The sequence below is a fragment of the Solea senegalensis genome, linkage group LG14 (genome assembly GCF_019176455.1).
Source record: "Solea senegalensis isolate Sse05_10M linkage group LG14, IFAPA_SoseM_1, whole genome shotgun sequence".
NCBI lineage: Eukaryota > Metazoa > Chordata > Actinopteri > Pleuronectiformes > Soleidae > Solea > Solea senegalensis.
The window spans coordinates 17,148,077-17,171,009 of record NC_058034.1 but is presented as its reverse complement, the minus strand read 5'-3'; the positions used below and the strand labels follow the sequence as shown (position 1 = coordinate 17,171,009).

General features: G+C 40.9%; 1 protein-coding gene across 1 annotated transcript in view; it reads left to right on the top strand.

Annotated features, from left to right (window-relative positions):
- LOC122781322 (glypican-1-like) overlaps positions 1–22,933 on the top strand; it is a 44,087-nt gene that overhangs the window by 9,224 nt on the left and 11,930 nt on the right. Inside the window, exon 2 of the mRNA XM_044044971.1 lies at positions 22,349–22,507. Within this exon, the coding sequence (XP_043900906.1) occupies positions 22,349–22,507 (159 nt within the window). The remainder of the gene's footprint in view (positions 1–22,348; positions 22,508–22,933) is intronic.

Sequence of the window (22,933 nt, the reverse complement as noted above, 5' to 3'; positions counted from 1 at the left end):
ATATAGTCTGTAACTTTTACTCTTCCCCTCTCTCTCTCTCTCTCTCTCTCTCCCCCTCTTCCTCTTGTCTCTTGCCGCTTCCCTCTCTGCATTGTTTTTCCCAGACAGGCTCAGATCTGTGAGTGCAGGTTTTGTCTGTGTCTCTCTCTGTGAGGGACGCAGGGTTTGCTTGGCAAAGATCTGTTAAAAGCAGAGCTGTGAATCTTTCATGATGATGTCTGATGCAAGGACATGATAAAGAGAGAGAGAGAGAGAGAGGTAAGGAAGAGGAAGAGCGGGGAGCAGATCTTAGGAGAGGAGCCCAGATTGGAAATGATAAGGGAGGAGGCTTTGTCCTTGATGCCGTTCCACTCATGTTCCCTTCATCCTCCTGTCATAGAGGAGGAGTGAGTGGTGGGGCAGCTGGTTTCACGCTGACTCTGACTCTTCCCACAAACATACAGAGCTGTGGGACTAATCTGTACGTTTATTTTATTTTGGATTTCTCATAATGTGTCCATGCACAGTGTCTACGCCGTTGAGGTGGAATACTGCCCTTGTCCTAGTGCACAGTACGAGCCCTAGTGGGAAATCAATTTATTGAATGATGTGTGTCAGGAGATAATACGTCCCCTTGCAGCTTGTTAGTCCTCACCAAAAACAAAAAAAGCACCGGTCTGTGTTTTGCCCTGTTTTTGTCATCTGTTCTTGTTCTTTGGTGGGAACTCTGGTCGCGCTGTACGTCTACATGCAGTAGTCATTTGCCTTTCACTGGCATTTTCAGTGGGATTAACGCTCATTTAGGGCTGCAACTGCAACTATACTATGTCACTGATTCCAATCCTAGCTGAAGAGAGGTGGGTACCCATACAGCCATCCACTCTCATACCTATGGTCACTGTAGAGTGTCCAATTTGCCTATAATCCCCAAATCTGGTTTTTTTTTGGACTGTGGGAGGAAGCCTGAGAACTTGGACACTGTTTTTTTTGTTCTATAAAGTCCCGTTTTTGTCGAAACAAAGACAATAATTCAATTTTTTTCCCAATGTCATTTTCACATGATGACTTTTGAAGCTGCCTACACAACGACTAATGTGTGTAACTGCAGTAACACAAGCTGCAAAATGTGGCAGCAGTTCATTTGTAACAGTTGCTCATGGATAGTTAGGTCTGTGGGGCACACTGTCATGAAACCATCGAGTATTTACGACTGTTTTGCTTGAGATTCCTTCCTACAGCGAGTTTTCGAGTTGTGTAAATGACCGTCAATGGTGCGACAGAGCCCCACCCAAGCAGCTTGGTGGAATCGGAGCAGAATTAAACAAGTCTTGAAGGCAGACTTCAGTGCAGAGACACATGTGGCTTCAGCACTCATGGTGTCACATCTGCATGCATGATCGTGAAGTCAGTATTACCGTGTATGATTGTCACAAAAGCAGAAAAAAGAACAAAAGAGCAGCTCGTTCTTTCTTGGTGTGATCGTATGTGAGATTATTTCCCTTGAGAAATGATTGAGCAGTATGGTGTATTAATCTTTTACAGTGTTTGTGATGGGGTTGTGATAATGATTTTGACTTTGTGGTGGGCGGGACAAGAGGGCGTAGCCATGGTATTGAGAGACATTCAGTGATTGTGAGAGGAAAATCTGCACGTTATCTCAGGATTTACTCAGGATTAGGCTTAATGAATTCTAAAACTCTCCCTCCTTTTTGTCCCTGTGCCAGGAGGCGATGATTAGTCATGAAAGACTATTGTTGTCTCATTTTCTCATTACGTAAGACAGCGTGTGAGTCTCTGACCGGTGGAGAGTTGGCAGTAGGATGAGAGTGTATCGACAAACCGATCGACCTGTCCGATGGGATGCTTAAATCCTAAAGGAAGGGGGGAAATGTTCATTATTACAAGATGGGAAACCCGGTCCAGTAGCTCAGGGAGTAGATCACAGTGCGGTGGACGCGTGGACACAGTTTTACATCGGAAGCTCTGGATGGAAAAATGTTTTCACGCCGTTGAGTGTGTCATTTCGCAGGTGTCGCCTTTTAATGATGCTTTTCACTTTTCAATCACGTGTCACATCAATAATGCTGATTAAATTCTGGGGGGGTTTTTCACCGCGGCCGTCACAAATGTGACCTTTAAACTCGATCGGTTGTTGTTTCAGAGGGAGCGCTGCAGATATGCTGTTGTTTAGCATTATCACTGTTCCCGGGCTGCCAATTCTGACTGGAATATACGTACACGTCGCGTTATAGCCAACAAGCTGCTTCACGTCTAAATAATAGCAATGTCCACACGACCAGTAACGCCTTCCGCTGCAGCAGCGCTAAAACAAACATTAAAACCTGTCACCGGGCGCGGCTTCACTGTATGCACTGAATTGCAAATCAGCCATTTACATTCCGAGTATCAACCCCATAGTTATTATCCAGAGCGACTGTGGGCGAAGGCACGCGGAGATTAAATTTCCTGCCAACATGTTATCAAGCGAGACTGATGAATGCGGGGTCACTGTGGACTTCATGTGTTAAAGTAAAGAGGAAGGAGGAGGAGGAGGAGGAGGAGGAGGACACAGGAGCTGAGGAGCAAAAGTAAAGACTATGTGAGGCTTTAACATCAATCTGTAAAAAATCAATGCAACACAAACCAGCAGTGTTTCTCAAAGGCCTGTGTCTGTGCATTACTTCTTCTCCTCCCATGACACGCCCAAGCTGTCACACCTCTTCTTTCATGCCCCAACACCACAATGTTTGTTTCCTTCATGTTATCAGTCGCTATTTTTACTTTCTCCTCCTCCCTCCTCTCATCTTCCCCTCCTCTCTGGAAGCGGAGCGTCGTCCATCTGTTTTCCAGATGAAAAGATGAGTTGTTTGTCTCATGTGGTGGACGTGGTAGTCGCTCGGCTGCTTTGAGTCAGCACTCTTGATGCAGACGCTGTGTGTGTGAGCGGGCGGGGCCTTGCAATGCACATTAGCAGAGAGTGATATTAATCAGCGTACATGGTCTCCGCGCTCGTTCTTCTCTCACAGATCACTGAACAATATGAGACCAAACAATGTTTTCAGACCACAACAAAGTCCACAATTAGACGATGAATTGATCAGCTGTTACAATTCCACCACTGCCTGATTCATTTAAAGGGCATTTAAAGCAGAACTTTAACATTCTGCTGCTTTTTGTTGGATATTGTGACAATTAATGACCAAGCGACTTCAGTAGTTGTCTTGTTTTTTTCTAAACGACAATTCAAACCCTCTGACTCATCACTGTAGCTGTAAAAGTGAAACCCAGTGAATAAAACACAAACTTACTGATGGATTAATCGATAATAATGAATGATTGTTAGTTGCAGGCCTCACATCGCTCCAGTTGAGAGTAAACACATTGGATTTTCTATATTTCTTGTTCATGGTTTATTGTTTTATTACATTTCTATTGTTTATTTTGTATAATAATGAGAGATAATGAAGTGAGTCCCTGAAGTAACATAATACATAATACAGTGCACATCGACTAAAGTAATGAATAAGTGAAAGACGGGAGTGAATAAGTCGTGTTTATCTTCAGCTCATCAATCCATAGCTTTGCATATTAACAATCATGCGCTGCGGTTTGTAATTTAAGGGATGGAGAGCGATGCTTTACTGTGATTGGAGTTAAATGAACATCAGTGCATCTGCTGTTTCACGCAGTACATGAAAGATAAACATGTTTAAACACTTTTAACAAATGTAAGGAAGGGAACTCTGCTCTGCTCTTACTGGTAACAGCTATAAAGTGCTGTTTTTATGGTCTGTAAACAAGAGTTACTCCTGCACGTGGATCGTTAAGATGCAAACATTTGTCTAGTGAATAAGCCGAGACTTGTACAAATATTACAGTGCCGCGCAGTTAAAACAGCAGCTTGTTTTGGGGCAGTATTGCCCAAAAAAAAAAGTCAGAGGAAGAAGATAACCCGGCTCATTGATCGGCCAGGACCAAAAACAGAAATCCATGTCCTTCATCCGGCTTGTTCACTACAAACACAATCAGTGGAGCAGCACCAAATGTATGCAGTCCTTTTGTTTGCTTTATTCTACTTTGGTGTTCAAACCTAATTGGTTTTTCACAAGACGCTGCACAATATGAGCAGCAGGCGAGGCAGCGAGCTATCCTCGCTACCTCACTTCAGGGTTCAGGTGAGCTTTCACACCTGTCCAAACCAAGCGGACTGTCCAAGGAAACGCACTCCGGTCCGTTTAAAGCGGACCAAACAGCCCTGGTGTGAAAGTGCCCTAACATCGGCACACAGGCAGGTGAGCTGCAGGCTCTCAGGTGACGATGACTTTGCTCGAAGTCTTGAGCTCCACAGATTAGACGTTGTGAGTTTTCCACCTCAGACAAGACTGAAGATGATGATGAAGGGGCAGTTTTTAGAGCTCCAAGTCTGAGTTTAGCCTGTGAAATCTTTGTTGTGAAGGTGGCTTTTTAGTAAAAGTGAGCGTGTGGTGAGTGTACTGTACAGTCACCAAGGGAGACATTACATTATTACTGCTAATCACAGGGTTTCTAAGTGTTTTCCTCAAACCCCAGCAGGGGTTTCAGCCATTTTATGTCTTAAATAGCAGATGTAATTGCTGATTATTATACTACAGTGTCCTAAATGAGAGGTCACACACACACACACACACACACACACACCGAGCACTGATTGGATCACAGTGGAGAGTATTATGGGAGAGCGATCTCATTGAGCTCTGACTGCGTATCCGCGGCCGCTGGCTGCTGCATGTATGGTGTATGCATGTCAGGACTCAACAGGGTAAAACAAACAGAACGGTTGCCAATAGCGACCAAGGTTATCGTCTGTGATACATGACATGTATCATGACGGGAGATGGCTTTCATTTCGTAGCCGTGTATCCAAAAGGTCAAATCAATCAAAGGAACCTGCTCGGCTCAGGGGAAAAAAAGAGAGTGTGTGTGTGTTTGTGTACGTTTGCGAGGTTCTCTATAATTAGAAATGGCGCTGTGAAAATCAGAATTTCATGCACTTGCCTGCTGTGTTTGTCTTTCTATGAACCTGACTTCGCTCCACACGGCCAAATCTCTTCCTCGCACTTTATCATTTTAACTTCTTGAGTGTCGTCTCAAAGGCTATTCCATGTTATTTTTATTGTTATTTTTACGGGCATTTCTGCTTTATTAGATAGTTTGCCTCCGGGAGTGACGGAGGAGTTTATTTGATAGAGGTGGCGAACTGCATAAAATGGGCTCCTCGGCTCATAACGTCTTGATGACACAGCATGCGTCATATCCTGACAATACACTGGGGCGTCCATATGAGTTTCTAAAAAGTACTACAGTATAGTTCATGGAAGAGACACCATGGGAGACAAGATAATGAATTTCCCGTGAACAAAATGTTTAAGAAACACTGCTTGCTCAGGAGGGGAAAATCATCTGTTGCTGCTCATTGTATGTGATTTTCTAACCAGAGGAACAGAATCCATCTGAAAATATTTGAGATTTGAGCAGTGATGCAAGTATCGTATGGATTAATAACTTTGTGTTGCATTGAAACTCCGAAAAGAATGGTCGTTGTACTTTATTTAATCTTTGATCTAATCAGAATTAGAATACTTCATTAATCCCAGACGAAATTGTGTGGCCACACAGTTGTATTACAAAAAAATAGAAGTTTTTATATATATTTAATACATGAAATGTAAGTGAATATGAAAGTGCAATATGTACTCAGGCTGAATGATTTTGAATAAATGAATGAATAATTGTGATTATTCTGACTGAAAATGTGATTGCGATATGAGATGGAATGGAATTTTTTACATAGTTAATTCTCTTTTGTCATATGATGTGCATATGTCAACTATTATTCTCATTATTGGTGAATGAGTTGATTATTTTCACGATTGATCGAGTAATCGTTTGGTCCATAAATATGTCAGAAAACGTTAAAAAATGTTGATCAGTGTTTGTCTGAGATTCAGTTTTAATGATTTCTTTGTTATACGGAGAAAAGAAACCACATTTAAGAAGCTGAAACACTCAATGATCTCGTTTTAATCATGAAAAAAGCTTCAAACTGATTAATCGATTATCAAAGTAGTTGACAATTCATTTTGTCGTCGATTAATAATCGATTACTCGAGTAATGCTTTCAGCTCTAGATCGTTCTGACTGCGATGTTACAGGGAATGATAATTCTCATTTTCATTTGAATAACATATTTAGAATGATGACTGTGTGATATTTGTGCAGCTCTGTGAGAAACAAAGAGGGTTTTCTTCAGGCTGAAGCATATGATGTGCATAGGTCAACACAATATTTCATTTCAAATTGTTAATTGTGACAATATTGCACCTCCTGCGATTTGATTTTGATTAAATGTCGATGAATTGTTCAGCCCTAATATATAAATACCAAATAAAAACATGAGCAATATTTTAATTAGAAACTACACAATGTGTTGATATGGGGGTGTGCAAAAATATTGGTATGTGTATGTGTAGTTTCCTTACATGTCATCGAGTTACTTCTATAAAGGAGGATTCTGTGTGACGGTTAGTTGGAGAGAACACTTCTGTGCAGGGGGAAGCAGTTCCCCTTTGCACACAATCACCGTCAGATCATCCCCATGTGTGTAACAAGCTGCATACAGTATGCAGGTGCATCGATATCTCAGTCATTTTAGCCTGCACAGAGAAACACCGCACCACTGATGTCAGAACGGGTTTTACTTGATCAAAACTCACAATCGCCTTATGATACTGTAACAATGACACCTCATTTTAAGAGAGAGTATAGAGCTGGGTGATATGGATGAAAACATTAGCAGTCAACATGTTTTAATTATTGTTTAATTATCGTGATAACTGCCAGATACGTTCAGATTGATTTTTGCTCCTGAGAAGAAATCAGTTAATGGTGGTTTTAAATTGAAAGCACTTTAAATGTCCAGTGTGTAAGAATCAGTGATGTCTGAAGAGCTTCTGTTTCAAAATGACATGGTTGTTTTTATTTCACAGCAGTTATACCCTCATACATAGACATCCTCATGAGTAGGAGTCGTATATTCACCTTCTGACAGTAAACCCTCATTTCGTGTTTGACTCATTTCACAGAGCTGAGAGAAGCCATTCAAAGCGAACCTCGCTGTGTGTTTCAGAGAAGACTGTCCTCTATGAGTCAGCAGCAAAGACAGTAAAGATAAAGTTAAATAATGCATTTCCACATTATGTGAAAGTACAGTATAGAAAGATATTAACAACACGACTATATAAAGATAAAAATAGAAGCTATACGTAATAGACAGTCACCAGAATATATACAGTATGGGCTTGATATGAGTAACCTGTTCCGTGCTTGTTGTGCAGTCTACACACATTTGTGCAATCAATAAACATTACATCTATAGTTATTCAACATTGACATTAAAGAAATTAAACTAATATGATAATTAAGGCTGTAACTAACGATTCTTTTCACTTGTTTTGTCCATAAAATATCAGAAAATGTTGATTAGTGGAAACAATAATGTTCTCGAATGTCACGTTTTGTCCACAAACCAAATTTATTCAGTTTCAATGATTGAAACCAGAAAAATATTCATATCTAAGACACTGAAAAATCAAAAAAGCTTGTTGTAATTATCGAAAAAAACAACTCGATTATCAATTATTAAAATAGCTAATAAAATAGATGAATCAAATAATCATTGCAGCCTTAACAACACTGAACCTGGCACTCAGATTAGTGAAAATGACAACTTCTGCTGTCACTTTGCAGCATTTTGTGCCGTGTAAGATGGAGCCCACTGTGTTACGTCTTAAAAAACAGCATTACAGTAGTTTTATGAGTGTGTGGAAAGTTTTCTTGAGCAAACTTCCCCTTGTAAATGTAAATTATTAAGAACTATTCTTTGGTGGAGGATCAGTCAGTGGAGGTTGATTCATGTCATTACAGAAGAGTTGACCTGGAAATGCCCAACCTCCGGCTGTGACCTAATGTTCCTGTGACGATAGCGGTTTGATGTCTCCCCCCTGCTGAGAAAGAGGTGTGACGGAGACGCCGCCACCCTCAGTCCGACACAAACACACACACGCTCTACACTCACTCCCCTTCCCTTAACCACGGTTAACTGAGCTGTTGGATTAGGAGCTGATGTCTAATCTCCTGCTTATCCCGGCCTGTTAATCTACTGTTAATGTTAGCAGTTCTTAGGATACGGTGTGGCAGTTAATGTGCTGACCTTGTCACAGAGAGAATAACAAGTTTCCCTGAGCGACTCTTGCTCCATTTTTGCGCGTCTGAACCTGACGAAACTTTCATTTTTTCCCAGGTTGCTTGAGTCCTGTTGTGATTTGTCAAAATGCAGCACAACGGTGTGCTGACGGTGGTCAACTCATCAGCTGTAAACCAGGTCTAAATCCAGCAGCCAAAGATGGACGATGTCACCTTTGGCCTCATTAGAATTATTCACATACTGACACATAGTGAGCACGGCACACACACACAGACACACACTGTTGGCACATATCGGGATTCTCTTACAGATGGAGTGAAGGAGAGTAAGAGTAGTAGTTAGTTTAAGAGGCTTTAACTACTCCCTGAAATGACATAGAATTATAGTCTTTACAGAGGGAAGTTGGTGCCACACACACACACACACACACAAACACTGGGCAGCAGACAGGGCTGGACTTGTGGGGTAGTGGATTATTTTTAGTTTGGTAATGGTATAAAATAAGCAGAGGTTTACTCAAAACACTATGTCCCTACTCCCCTCTCTCTGTTTTTCTGTCTCACAATCACCCTTTTTTTTACTTTCTCATGTTTAAAAAGTCATTGTTATAAAAGGAAGACGCACACTAGGGGGGATTGTGAGTGTAAGCAGTGGCTATATAACATTAACAGAGATCCAGCGTGACTAGATGTTGTTATTTTATAGGAGGCTGTATGAGAATGGACTAATCTTCTGATTCACCATTCGACATGTCAGTTTTTTTTTGCATACTCGCCATGGTTTTTCCGCTTAATGTCAACATCATTTACAAAATTGACATCATGTTCAATTGAAGAAGACCTGCAACTCTTTTGAAAACTGATTACTAACATTATAAATAAAGTGAGGGTCGGGCTTCCATTCATTGGTGTTGATAAGTGCTATTTCCCTCCGCCTTCACCTTTAAAACCACAAGACTGTGTCCATTTTTATTATCTATGTGCAGAGTGTATCAGTAAGATTTTCTGACTTTTCTTTCCTTTTCTTTCCTATCTCTATGAGCTACAGTGTATGACCTAGTGTGACCTTTACGTTACAGAAGAACAATCAGCAAAGGGCGAGATTGGACGGTGAGATAGATGGTGCTGTGGTTCTGTATGTTTCGTACCTGCTGAACACAACTGTGATACATATTAGATTGTGTATGGCTCATGAGGTTGCTGGGTTGTCCGAAGAAAGACGCCATCACAGTTTATAAGTTGTCTCCTTCTACTTCTGGGTCAAAAACCAGGGAGGCATTTTTGGTGTATGCACAGAACACCCCGTCCAACTCCAGTCTGACGAAGTGTATACATTCAGGAGTAATCGGACTATCGCATTATCCAGGTATATTAGTCTGACTAAGACAGGGGTGTGAAGCTAATTTTTGTTCAGGGGCCACATAGAGCACAATATTTGAACTGAAGTGGGCCGACCAGTAATATAATCGCATAATAACCTATAAACAACAAGAACTCCAAATATTTCCCTTTACAAAACTGAGAAAAACAAGTGCAATTTCAACGATATTATGCCTAAGTTTATCATTTATACAAGATCTCAGTGCATCTACAAAGGCACAGAACTTTTAGTCATAGGAATCTGGAACTGAAAAATATAGCATTTGACATTCAATTTTCACAAATTCATCCTGTGGCCAGGATTGGACCCTCTGGTGGGCCGGTTCTGGCCCACGGACCGTAGGTTTGACTAAGACTACCTCGATTTTCGATGGACTTAACGTTTACATGACATTAAGAAAACCAAATTATTGTCATGACTCCGACATACAGAGACAAACAACCACTGACAGACACTCAAACCTGAAATACAATAGCAAAAAAAACCATATTTCTTTACCCTGATCAACTGTCTGCAGGTACACAATGTTTACCACTGCGCCACTATTGCTCCCCTGGTATAATAATGAATTAATGGACTAATCCCTTCACCTTTACTTTGAGTCCATCTGCACTTATTCTCTCCATTCTGTACGATTGCAGTAAACCAGCAAATGTTGCAACACGCTACAAGATGAGTGTATATGTGTATATATATATAGATATAGATATATATCCACATATATATGTATGTATGTATATATATATATATATATATATATATGTGATTTGCATGCAGACTACAGCTGCGACGCTCTTTTTGATGTGGGAAAATGATAATGAAGCGCCATAAAATCGGCTGTGTAAGCACTTTTTTGGTACCGAGCGAGACTCATATTCAGTGAACTGCCACACAATTATGCAACCACTACGCAAGGAACTGTAAATATAGCACAGACACTAAATCGCAAATAACGTGTAAAACATATAGCTGCAGATTTATTAGACGTTTAGGAGTAGATGACAGCTTCTTAGTTTACGCCTTTCTCCCTTCTCTCTCACTCTCTCGCTGCTCTCTCTCTTTGCATTCTCCATTGGTGATTTCCCGCTCTGCCATCCCACCTCTCTCTCTCTTAATTAATTTCCATTTTATCACTTTCTCATCCCTCCATCTCTCCCCCCTTTCATCATTACTATGCTGTGGCTCCCCCTCTCTCTCCCTCCCTCCCTGGCTTTTCAGTGGATAGTAAAAAGGTAAAAGTGTACTTTGGTTGGAAGGCCTTGTGGAACATTAAATCACACACAGGTGCCCTTAAATGTGAGGAAAGTGTGGAAACACACACACACACACATCGGCCCTTCATTTAGGTAGCAGTAATTTGTGGCGGTAAGTGACAGGGTTATTGTAAGACGCTCATTAAGAAAGGGAAGCGGTGAATAAACGTCTGACTGAAGGGAATAAATTCAAACCGCTGAGCCACTTTTACTGCTCAGCAGTAAGCTGCTTTGATGTGGTGTGTTATGGCAGAGCTGGGGCAGATTCAGGGCATGTAAGTGTGTGTGTGTGTTTTATTATACCTGTGGTACATTGTATTTGTAATCTGATCAAAGTATGATCAAGTATTATTTTCACTCTGCATGCGTCATGTATTTGTGCGCCATAGCTTTAAGGGTCAAATGTCAGATTGATAATGACGAGACGCTGTGCGAGGTCACTTCTTATGGGAAACTTTCATCTCAGCATAGGGGTGGATGGATGGATGACAGGAATGAGGCAGTGATGGATGATAACGCCAGCGAGGGTGCTCTGCCTGAGGAGGGAAAACTGCAGAAATGTTAATTCAGTAAAACCCGAAATGGATCTCTATGTGATCACTTTTAAACAGTAACACCTTCATTGTGTTGCTGGTTCATCATTTACACATTTAATGAGCTGCAAGTTTGTGGTTTTTAACGATTCTGGACTCTCTCAATACCCATTTACACTAAATGCTAATACTCTGTATGAACTGCATTTCCCACAGTCCAAACTGTACATTCAAAATTGACCGTAGGTGTGAGTGTGAGAGTAAATGTTGTTTGTTTCTACATGGCCCTGTGATGGACTGGCGCACTATGTCAGCTGGGATCGGCACCAGCACCTCCCATGACCCTCATGTGGAGGATAAAGCAGTAGAAGATGGACTACATTTTGAGGTCACTTTTTCATCATTTATTATCATAGCGCAAATTAAATTGAGATATAGCTTGAAAAGAAAAGGGAAGAAGCAGAAAAAAAGGCAGTAATGTTGCATAATGGATGCCAACGGCCACAAATCACCCAAGCAGAAGAAAAGTGCAAGCTGAAATTCAATAAATAGTGAGCTGGAAATGAAAAGGCCTCGATAGAAAATCATGCTTTCAAAGTAGTTACAATTAAATGGATGTTCATGTCCATAAAGTGCACATGGGCATATCAAACCAAAATTTTAATTTATAAATAGTCATAATATAAAGGATGTTAATAACGTTTGAGTATGCCCATGTACTGTATATAAATCCAGTCCATTAAATGCATTGTTTTTAATATTTTGGAAATCCAACTGTTAATCGTGCATGTGACATGTGTATAGTTGTGTAATATGGGAGGTATTTTGTCTCATAATGAATTCATTTATGATTCACAGATCAATGCCGCAGGTGCACTCTTGCTAAATTGCCGTGGGGATAATAGAAAACTTCTTAAATTTACATTCTGTGGATGTGTGTTTATCTTCAGGTCTCGAGTCAAGCAAACTTGAACTGTGACTTATTTTTCCAATAATTCTTTATTCTTTATTCTTCATTCATTCTTATAGCCTCTTTGAGTGTATACAAACAGTAATGGGGAAGAAAATTAACATAGTAATTGTTACGTCCCTGGCCTAGGGAAAACGGTGTAGTGTGTGTGTGTATGTCTTCTACTTCGTCTTTCCAAAGAAAAAATAAATCCAAAGTCTGATCAAACAAGTGTATTAGTTTTATTAATTTTCGGAGAGGATCACTGCCAAAATAACAAACCAAAACTTGTCTTTTCAAACCTAATCTTACCTGCAAAAAGAAAACATTTACATAAGCTCCTAATTAAAAACAGGAGAAAAGAAAGATGAAACAAAATGGCTTCTCTCTCCTACTATTGTTACCTTTTAATTTAGCTTAAAAATTATTGAAAATAGTCAAATAGTTGTGGGAATAAATCTAATTCTTTAAGTACTCTGTGTAAGTGCATTTTCACACTTCACAGATCTGCATTTAGCTTTGTATTACGAGAATAGGGCTAGTATTTATTTCTCAACTAGGGGTATAGGGGTAGTATTTTTGAAAAATTGTGCTTCCCAACCTCAGTTTCCCCCGACTTGAGAAATATTTTCATTCTTTTCTTTGTTACGTGCCCACCAGTGACACTTGGTCCTGTTAGCCTACCCTGTTAGCAAAGATGGCGGACACTGTTTACATTCTGGGAATGAGGTCCTGTCCCCCAACAAAGTGCTGCAGTTTGAAGCCTTGGACTAAGGCTTGAAAGTGTCACTGGTGGGCACATAACAAAAAAAAGAATGAAGATTTTTCTCAACTCAGGGGAAACTGAGGTTGGGAAGCACAATTTTTCAAAAATACTACCCCTATACCCCTAGTTGAGAAATATCTTCATTCTTTTCTTTGTTATGTGCCCACCAGTGACACTTGGTCCTGTTAGCGTAACTGTTAGCAAAGATGGAATAGATGTGGCTGGCAGCTGACTTGCCTACATCTTAAATAAATAATTATGAACAAAAACAGTATATAGTCAGTGTGTCAGTGTCTGTGTTATTAGAGGAAAAAGGAGTGATTAAGAGAATAAGAGAAAGAAACTGGATGCATGGGTAACTGGAGAGACATGAAATTTAACTTGTGTTTCTTTATTATTATTAATGGCCATCATGTGTTCAGACCAGTAACACTATAATCACCAAAGGAGCAGCTGAGATCTTTAAATGCAGCAACAACATCACATAATAGTCCTCGCTCATCAAGAAAGGTGGTTGTAAACAAACTTGATACACATTGGGGGGGTAATTGTTTCATCCCCTTTAAGTCTAAGACTAGACTGGTGCTCCTCCTTACAGGAGGACTGTTTGTCAAAGTCCAATTTTTTATTTCTGTGTCAGCAGCTAAAATGGGTTGAGCAATGGTTTAACATCTGGAAACTAGTCATTTGAGAGCCTTAAGTTATGCTTTACAGCGTGCTGACTCAGCGTCGGCGTGTGCCGTCCCAAGCTCCGGGAAAGATTAGCTCTGCAGTGTTGGTGCGGGGTTACACGTGTGATGATGGAGCACTTCTTACTGGGGCCGTGAGTCAGGATGGATTCGCACGTCTCATTTAGCTCGCCCCGATGCCTCAGATATTGGAAACACCGCTGCAGTCTCTCGACTGGAAACTGCAGTCATGACACAGAAAGTGCCTGTAATTACTCATAATTGAACAAATGCAACCAAAACCCGCGTACAACAAGGTCAGCAAAGTTGTGTCAGTCAGGTATTTTAATTATTATGAAAGCTGTAATTGCAATTCTGGCTGTTTTTGTCCTGCTTCAGACATCATAGATAAGCTGTCTGTGCGCGTGTGCGTGTGTGTGTGTGTGTTAGAATGACATCAGATAATCCTCTATGTGCAAAACCTTTATCGTAACCCACTGCCTGAGGGTATTATTACCTAAGTGTAGAGTACAGTATGTGTGTGAGTGTCTTTCTATGGGTGTGAAGATATTTTGACAGCTTTTCCCAACTTCAAAGAGAGATTTTTTGAGGATTTAAGAGTTAAGGGCCAGTGGAATGCATTATGTCAGTGACTGTCCTCATGACTTTAGAAATATGTGTGTTACTTTACCCTGATCCACCTCACCAAGGCCACATCAAGACCACATTAGGTGGTTTATCTGTCAATCTTTAACACAGTATATATCCCCAGTCACAAGGACAAATATAATCATAATCATTTTCTCGATTAATCGCGGTCCATAAAATGTCGGAAAAGGTGTTTTTAAAACCTGGAAATGATGTCTTTTCAAAACTTTTCATTATGATTAATTTCTTTGTTATATAGAACAAAGAAACCAGGAAATATTCACACTCAACAAGAAGTTGAAAAACCTGAAAACGTGCCCAGGGATACGTCAGCATATAGACCAGTGGATCAGGAGGTCAAAACCATGATCCACCAGCGTTTTTTTAATACTGTTTTAATAAGTAAATCCAAATTGCTGTTGATCCTGTCGTTTCTGTAGACAAAACTGATGGGAATTATGAAGTGAACATGGCACTAAAATGTCTTGCATTTCGTACTCCAAACATCCACCCTGACTCATGCAGCAGCTCTGTTGTAGAACACATAGTCTACAGTGTAGAGCTCTCCATTCATGAACAAGTGGCACTGCACTCATAATAAGTGGTGTCAATAAACACAGTTTTCTTTTCATGTTAAGTATTTCCTCGTTTTTATCCAGTGACAGTGACCACTTACCAGATCTCAGTAGAAATAACTTGGTTTGATTTGGACTTTAATTGAAACAGGGCCGCTTCCTTACTGAAAACGAACACCACGTGAGCTACAGCTTACCGCTTATCTCACTTTTTCTTGCCCTGAGCAAATGTCCGGTACAAAGTCCAGTCACTGGTTGATGAAGCTGGTCATGCAGCAGAGATAAAACAGCTTTTAAGGCAAAACAAATATTCCCAGGACGTTTATAGCCTACATTTATTCAACTAGAGTAGCTATAATAAGCTAATTTTGTAACCAGAAGACAAATCAGTTACCCATATATCCCTGTGTCAAATAGGGATGGGAGTCGGTATCGGTCAGTATCAGTATCAGGTCTAAAAAGCATTTTAGCTGAGTCATGTTTGGGCTCTTTATTTCTTCTTTTTTGTAGAACAATATTTGTTTACACAGTTGGTAAATGATGTCTTTGAAATGACTTGGCACAAATGTCTCGTTGACAGCTTCATACGTTCATAAATGCTCTAAAATGACTCTGCGGTATCTGGATCTGACCCAAAAAGGTGCTATCGTCCCATCCCTAGTGTCAAATATTGATGTCAGCATCATGGCATCATAACAGTGGAAGAAATTAATTAATTCTAGGTGTCAAAACTGAATAACCTGATCATTTCACTCAGACATTTTAAATAAATTGCTCCGTAAATAAAGTCCTGATGTTGATTAAAATCTGGGTGCTGCCAAAAGCAGAATATTTGGTTTGGCCTTGTTGGTTTGATGACAGTTTGAGTTGCAGTTAAGCTCTTAGTCAAAGCTGCAGATGCAACAACAGGAGGGAGAAAAAGCACGCATCCTCTGAAGTGTCCTCATACCTCCGCGTCTTCTGTCTCTGAGCGGTGTTAGTGCAGCTCTTTGATGCCAGGCTGGGTGGCTTCCTGTCGGCCCACAATGTGGAGCAGGTTACCTGTTTACCTGCATGGCACACGTGCTGTGGTTTCCCCACTTGTCAAGACGGGCTCAGGTATGTTGGGCCTGCCACAAGGAATGCAGGGGGGGGGGCTATAGAGAGCGAGAGGAAGGGCGCACCACAGAGAAGAAAGTGAGAGCCAGATGCTTTTGATCGGAAAAGGAAATTAATAGCTAAGCAATATGGTCTTGATGTGGTCTCTATGTAAGCTGTTATACATTTAAAGGGGAAACACACACAAAAAAGTTTCATATTAAATGGATTTCGCTAATGATTAAGTGCAAAATGCCCGGCGGCAGAAAAAAAAGTGTCTTCAGTCTTTTTCTAATGCAGTGCTTAGCTCCAGGTTAGGGTGGTGGGAACATCTGATATTGCCTTTTCATAAGAATTCCACCGTGAAATGAGTTTACCCCCATAAATTTACATCAGGCTTTTCCAAATAATCAATATCGAGGAATGCACCTCATCAGCATTCAGGGGCAGCCTAACGAGCCGAATGTACTCCGTGATAATCCATGTCTGGCTTTTGCCTCGGCTGCATCTTTGAATCATATTTTACAAACTCACTATAGACTCAGGTCGAGTACCTGAGCTGCTAGTTAGATATTAGATGCTACAGAGGAGATACTGAGTGTGCAGCAGCTCTAATATGACGCTGTGTTTCAACCACAGGTTCGATCTGAGGAGCACTCGGAGGACGGAAGGACTTAAATAAACTGTATAAACTGCTGTAAAGGAGATCTGTTTTGTTTTTTTTGGACTTTTTATTTTCAATACATTGGTCATTCGCTACTTGAGCCACTACCGTCAAGCAGGCGGGACAGGGCCATCAAATCCAGGACAAATAGAGCTGTGAATGCCACTTGCCTTCATCGTATATCAGGATCATAAATAAGGGTCTAATGCAATATCACCAGATTAATGCAGCTTTTTCCTCACACGTCATATTCTGTATATACTGTATAAGTCTGGCCTTTCTAAAATCCCTCTTTTTTATTTATTGTATAGACTTCCTTCAGTTGTTTCACTTCTTTTTGCTCAGTATTGTCCTATTATTTTTGCACTGAACAGGGTTGCACTTGCAATAATAACAGGTCAGTGCATAAAGTCAATGCATAGGACTACATGAAGTACTTGGCATAAGATATGTGTTATTTGGGTGGTAGGGAGTGGGGAATCAGAATTCCATGACACTGCGATGTATTACACACAGTAGAACAATTTCCATGCATTTAAATTGTGCATTATTTAGAGAATACTTTGAATACTCACCCAACATAAACAAAGCTCACAGTCCAGTGGAACAGCTGGACACAGTCAGGTACGGTGCAGACAGAAAACAACTTCAATATCACATCTCATATCATTTCAAACAATTCTGTTTATTGTTTTATTGTAGTGATCCAACTGCCGTCTCTCTGGGATCTTTGGTGATTGTCCCTGAATGTCTTGGTTTCCCGTCAGCTCTCCACCATCTCATCTCATCTTTCACAATTTATTAATACAGCTGGCGAGAAGACAAGTTGCCTGACATATTGACGTATTGCCGGGTATACGTGCTGCCAATTATGCAGCAGCACATGTCTATGGATTTTAAACGTCTAAACGGCTTCCTGCCAAAATGGCGCTGTTGGGTAACAAGGGTTGCGTGATGAGATTGCGTGACAACAGCTACGAGAGCTCTCGACACCAGCATTAACCCTTCAAACTGCTGAGCGACCGGGTTTTTTGAGCACTGAAATTCACTTCTGTGGTTTGCTGTGTGTTGTGTGTGAGATCTAAAGAGAGTTGTGTGGAGCTGATGGACTAAATTAGCGTTGTGTCAACTCATTTGATGATGATTTGAATGTTTTTTTCTTTTTAATTAAAAGAATTAAATTTAATTAAATTTTAGATACTTTATTAATCACCTTAGGGAAATTATTCTTTGCATTTTGAGCCATCCTAGAATTAGGAGCAGTGGGCTGCCATACTGAGTAGCGTCCGGGGAGCACTGGGGGTTGGGTACCTTGCTCAGGGATACCCCAGCCCTTTTGGCCGGGTGGGGATTTGAACCGTTTGGTAATGTGGTGGAACTCATAAAATGTTGGTGCGGATGAATTTAAATTGGCAGATATTTTAATTAATGTAATCATATTTAGCGCGTTATGTTTTTTTAATCGCGTCAGTCTAATTTTGAATCTGTAACTATACTGTTTTCTGTATGCGAAAAATGCCCAGACGGCACTATTAATAAAGGTAAAGTGAGCTGCTTACCACTGAAGCAGCTCAAGTGTAGCCTAGCATGTCAATGCAAAGCACCCAGTGCAGCCACAGCTAACGTTAGCAGCAAAGACGTTAGCAAGTTAACTGGAGATGAGCATACCGTGTATGAACAAGTCTGTGACCCACACGCTACTTTATAAACCCTTTCAAGAGCTTACATCACAAAAATGTTTGTATACAATAAAAGGGACTATATGGACCTGATTTATTTTATTTTGTTTGTACTGATTATTTGGAGTTTAACGCAGCTTAATTTAAATGGCTGCACCTGTTCAAGTTTGTTAAAACAATAAAAGACTTTATAAAGCCACTTTTTGTTATATATCAATCTTTTGATCTGCCGAAATTATGAATTTAAATGAAAATACATCAAGTTGAGGGCTTTTCTCAGCAATGTTTAGGTGAGATTAAAAAAGACATTAATTAGTTTATTTAATTACAGATCATAATTAATTCATCTCTCAGGTTTTTTAATCGCCTGACAGCACTAATTTTAATTTCACTTGCTTTTTTGTTAAATATATCTGAGAAAGACAGTTTTGCCTCAAATGCCAAAGAAGAAAAAGACATAGAAGATGAGGAGGACAAATCAGTCCGATTATTGGGCCACTTTTTTATTTTTCTCTACTCGAAACACGTTATTTCAAGGGTTGTTGAGCAATCAGCGTTGATGTAGAGCATTGTCTCTGTTGAGTGCCCCAGTCCCTAGTTTGTCACTTTGTATAAACAACCTCATTCCAAGCAGAGCCCTTTTAGTTGCTGAAAGCTGTTACACAAATTTAAAGGGCTGTGAATGGTAAAAATGGAAAATATTTCACCTCTAATAGAGACACAGGGAAGACAACCTGTCAAATAAATCAACAGGCAAACATGAGGAAACCTGTCATTATTCCCCACTAATCTCACTCACTCACTCACTCATTCACTCACTCACTCACTCACTGACTGCCTGTCCCTCTAGAATGCGTTCATGTTTTTTTTCCCCCCTCATGTCTACAAGACTTGAGGCAGCAGAGGATGAATCACTGAGGGTCCACATAAATTGCATCCCTGCAGGATGTGGACTTCTCTAAATATATGCTGAAGCTGGAGGGTAAAAATCTGCGTGAGCAGCCAAATGCACCTGTAGAATCTAAATGTTTATCTCTTCTTTTCCTGCCACCAAACCCTTGAGCAAGGCACCTTCCTTTCTCAAAGACGGCGCCTCGCTTCAGGGTCACAGATGAAAGTGAAGACGCACAACGTCTTCTTGTCTCGTTACCCACTGGCAAATTTGCATGTCTGCAAGTTTGTGTAACTGCGTTGCCACTGTGCTCATTTCTGTTTTTCCCAAGTAAATGAAGGTTTTTATAGCAGGATGCCAGCTGTTCCCATTACCCAGCAACCCAGGAATGCAGTAAAGCATACGAGTGTGTGGTAAACGCCCTGTGTCGTCTGGGTTAGGAAGCAAACCAACAACACAATACTAACGTTTGCTGCAGGAACATCACCCAAGATGATGCCTGTTGTGATAATGTGATGCTTTCAGTGTGTGGAGCCCTGGAGCTGCGTGATCGTCCTTAACGCTACACAAAGTTAGGGGCTGTTTTTCTTTCCTTATGTCGTTGAGAAATCAATAAACATTTGTATTCTTTTTAAAAAATACAATGGGAAAAAAGTAGAATAAACATTTATTATTCAACTTTGTTGCAGGCCTGATAACATTCTAGTTTTTGTGGTTTGAAAAGACAATATTTCAGCTTCTATGGGACTTTATGTTAGAATTAAAGTGTAGGAAAGCAAATAAATTCAGTACAAAACATGTCGCTTGTGTAGTGTCTTAATTGGCGGCTTTTAATTTCCGTTATTAATCCAAACATTTCAATTACAGTAAGTCTCTGACAATTAATGGAACGAACCACAACAACCGCATTAGAGCTGCAACTAACGTTTATAATAATCTATAATCGATTAATCTGTCAATTATTTCTCTGATTTATCGAGTAATTGTTGCCAGTGTTTCAGCTCTAAACAGCATCACTGTTCATCTCTAGATTAAGTGAAAGAGAGGAAGGATCCATAACTTAAAATGAAATAATTGCCTCACCACCATTTAAATCTCAGCCTTTAACTTAACCAGTTGCCCAGAAATGAAGTTCAGCCTCATTAGGATCAAGGTTTTTGTCTCCATGAGGTCTTACTGGTCCTGACAAGGTCAGTGTTTCTGCCAGAAAAGGTCCTAAAAAGGCAACAAATTCAAGGACAGACACAGAGACACACACACATGCACCAGCAAGTGCCAATGAAAGATTCATAGAGTGGCGATGAAGACGGCGTCTCCTCTTCTGCTCCACTTACCATGGTGGACAAATTCTGCCCCAACCCACACACCCACCCACCCACACACTCACACACTAACACACATTCACACCCACACAGACCCTGGCATGCACTGTTTCAGGACCTGCTAAGGAAGGAAGAGACACCGCTGCGGGATATTTAGTCACCCTTAACCTTCCTAGATGTGAACACACACATATCTCGAGGCATCTCAAACTGTCAAGGGACTTAAGCTGAAGACTGATTTCTTGGCTGCCTGGCAAATAAATATCTTCATCATTAATTTCCCTCATGGACCTGCTCACCCCTCTTTAGGGCAGAAAAACATGTTGGAGACGAGCAATTTTCCATCCGGTGATCTTTATTTTTACATCTCTGTGGTAAAGATGAGCGCACAGGTTGTGGGGTAGTCGGAGAAGTCGTTGTCAAACACAATCACATTCATCGTTGCCGATTGTATGCGCAACAAGCCGAGCCGGAAAAAGCGACTTACAGACTTTTAAGCCTGGTGTTCACACTGTTTGTGTTAATTAGTCCATCCATCCTTCTTCTATGGCTTTATCCTCTACATGAAGGTCACGGGAGGTTGTTGTGCCAATCTCAGCCGACATGGGCGGAGATAGGCGGTGAACAGCCTGGACAGGTCACCAGTCCATCACAGGGACACATAGTGACAAACAACCATCCTCTCTCACACCTGCAGAACAAGCAAACAACATGCACAAAGGCCCTTGTTCTGACCACGTCACAAACCCGGGTCTTCTTGCGAGTGAGCTAAACACTGATTTTGAAAAATAATATGTTTCATTTAAATCAGTTTCCTAAAAAACACAACACGTACAAGAAAACAAGTGAATTTTTTGTTTACTTGACTGTTGAGTAGGGGGTAGATATTTTCACAGAGTGTTTGTTTTGATTTATAGCTCATAATACAAATGTATTTATGATGCAACACATATAAAATAACACACAGAAATAACTCATAAGTTTATATTATGCGGCGGGCCAAATTAAATAAATCAGAGGGCCGCATGTGGCCCGTGGGCCGCGAGTTTGAGACATCTGGAATGTCCAATTTGCCTAATCCCCAAATCTGCTTGTCTTTGGACTGTGGGAGGAAACCAGAGAACCCGGAGAAAACCCCCCCACACACGGGGAGAACATGCAAACAACATGCAGAAAGACCCTTGTGTTAACTCTTAGAACACAGAGAATTTTGGCTGCTTTCTTCCATGATTATGTTTAAACACACAGTATATGCAGAGGCTATAAAAATGTGCAACATAGAGTGTCTTATATCCTTTTTTTCAGCACAACCTAGGCAATCTGATGAAAACCATTATAATTTTCACCAACTATATAAACACACCTGAGCGAAAAGTACTCAAAATGTTTAAAAAACGGATTTGAATTTATGTAAATTTGGAAATGCGCCACAGTTCAAAGCTCACTTTTGTGAGCAATTATTGCTACTTCATATCACTGCTAATAATGTGATATAAAATGAATCATAACTTTGACCCAACAACACAAAAGAAGCCTGAATATGGAACCTATAAACACACACGCACCCCAGGATGTCCATATAAGGAGTTGTGTATTATTCCCACGGCAAATTACCACGGGTGCACCTGCAGTTAGCACCGAGAGTTCATTAGTCATTCATGTAAATCCAATCGAATGAAGTGCACTCATATTGATAATTGATGCTCTCCATTTCCCACCAGGTGAACATCTGAGGATGTGTCCTCAGGGTCCGACCTGCTGCACCAGCGCCATGGAGGAGAGCCTGGCCGGTCTGACCGCCCGAGAGACGGAGGGACTGATCCGAGAGGCCGGCAGGTCACTGCAGGCTGCTTTCAACGCGCTCTACAGGAGCTTCGACAGTAAGTAGACTTTGTGTTTGTAGGTATGTGTTGTTGGTTTGTTTCTGTGTGTATGTGTGTGTATGACTTACTCATTACCGGCTGTGTTCAATAGCAAAGCTTCAAGAGCGAGCCCGGAGGGGGGGGGAGTCTGACATTTGTATGCTGTGTATTTGTGAGTCTGTGTTTGGTACGAGCGCAGGCTGTGCTCAACACTCAATACAGCGGCTTCTGGGGTGATGGAGTATGTGTGTGTGTGTGTGTCCTGTGCATCAGGGAGACCCCTGCCTGGGTGTTATAATGAGAGTGGAGTCAGCCAGACACAATGAAATGTGATAAGCCGATCCCCCGATCTCAAAGGGGTGCGCACATACTTGCGTATAAACACACACACACACACACAGAGACACACAGAGACAGAGGGGTGTCCCCCTGGGGCAGTGGCTG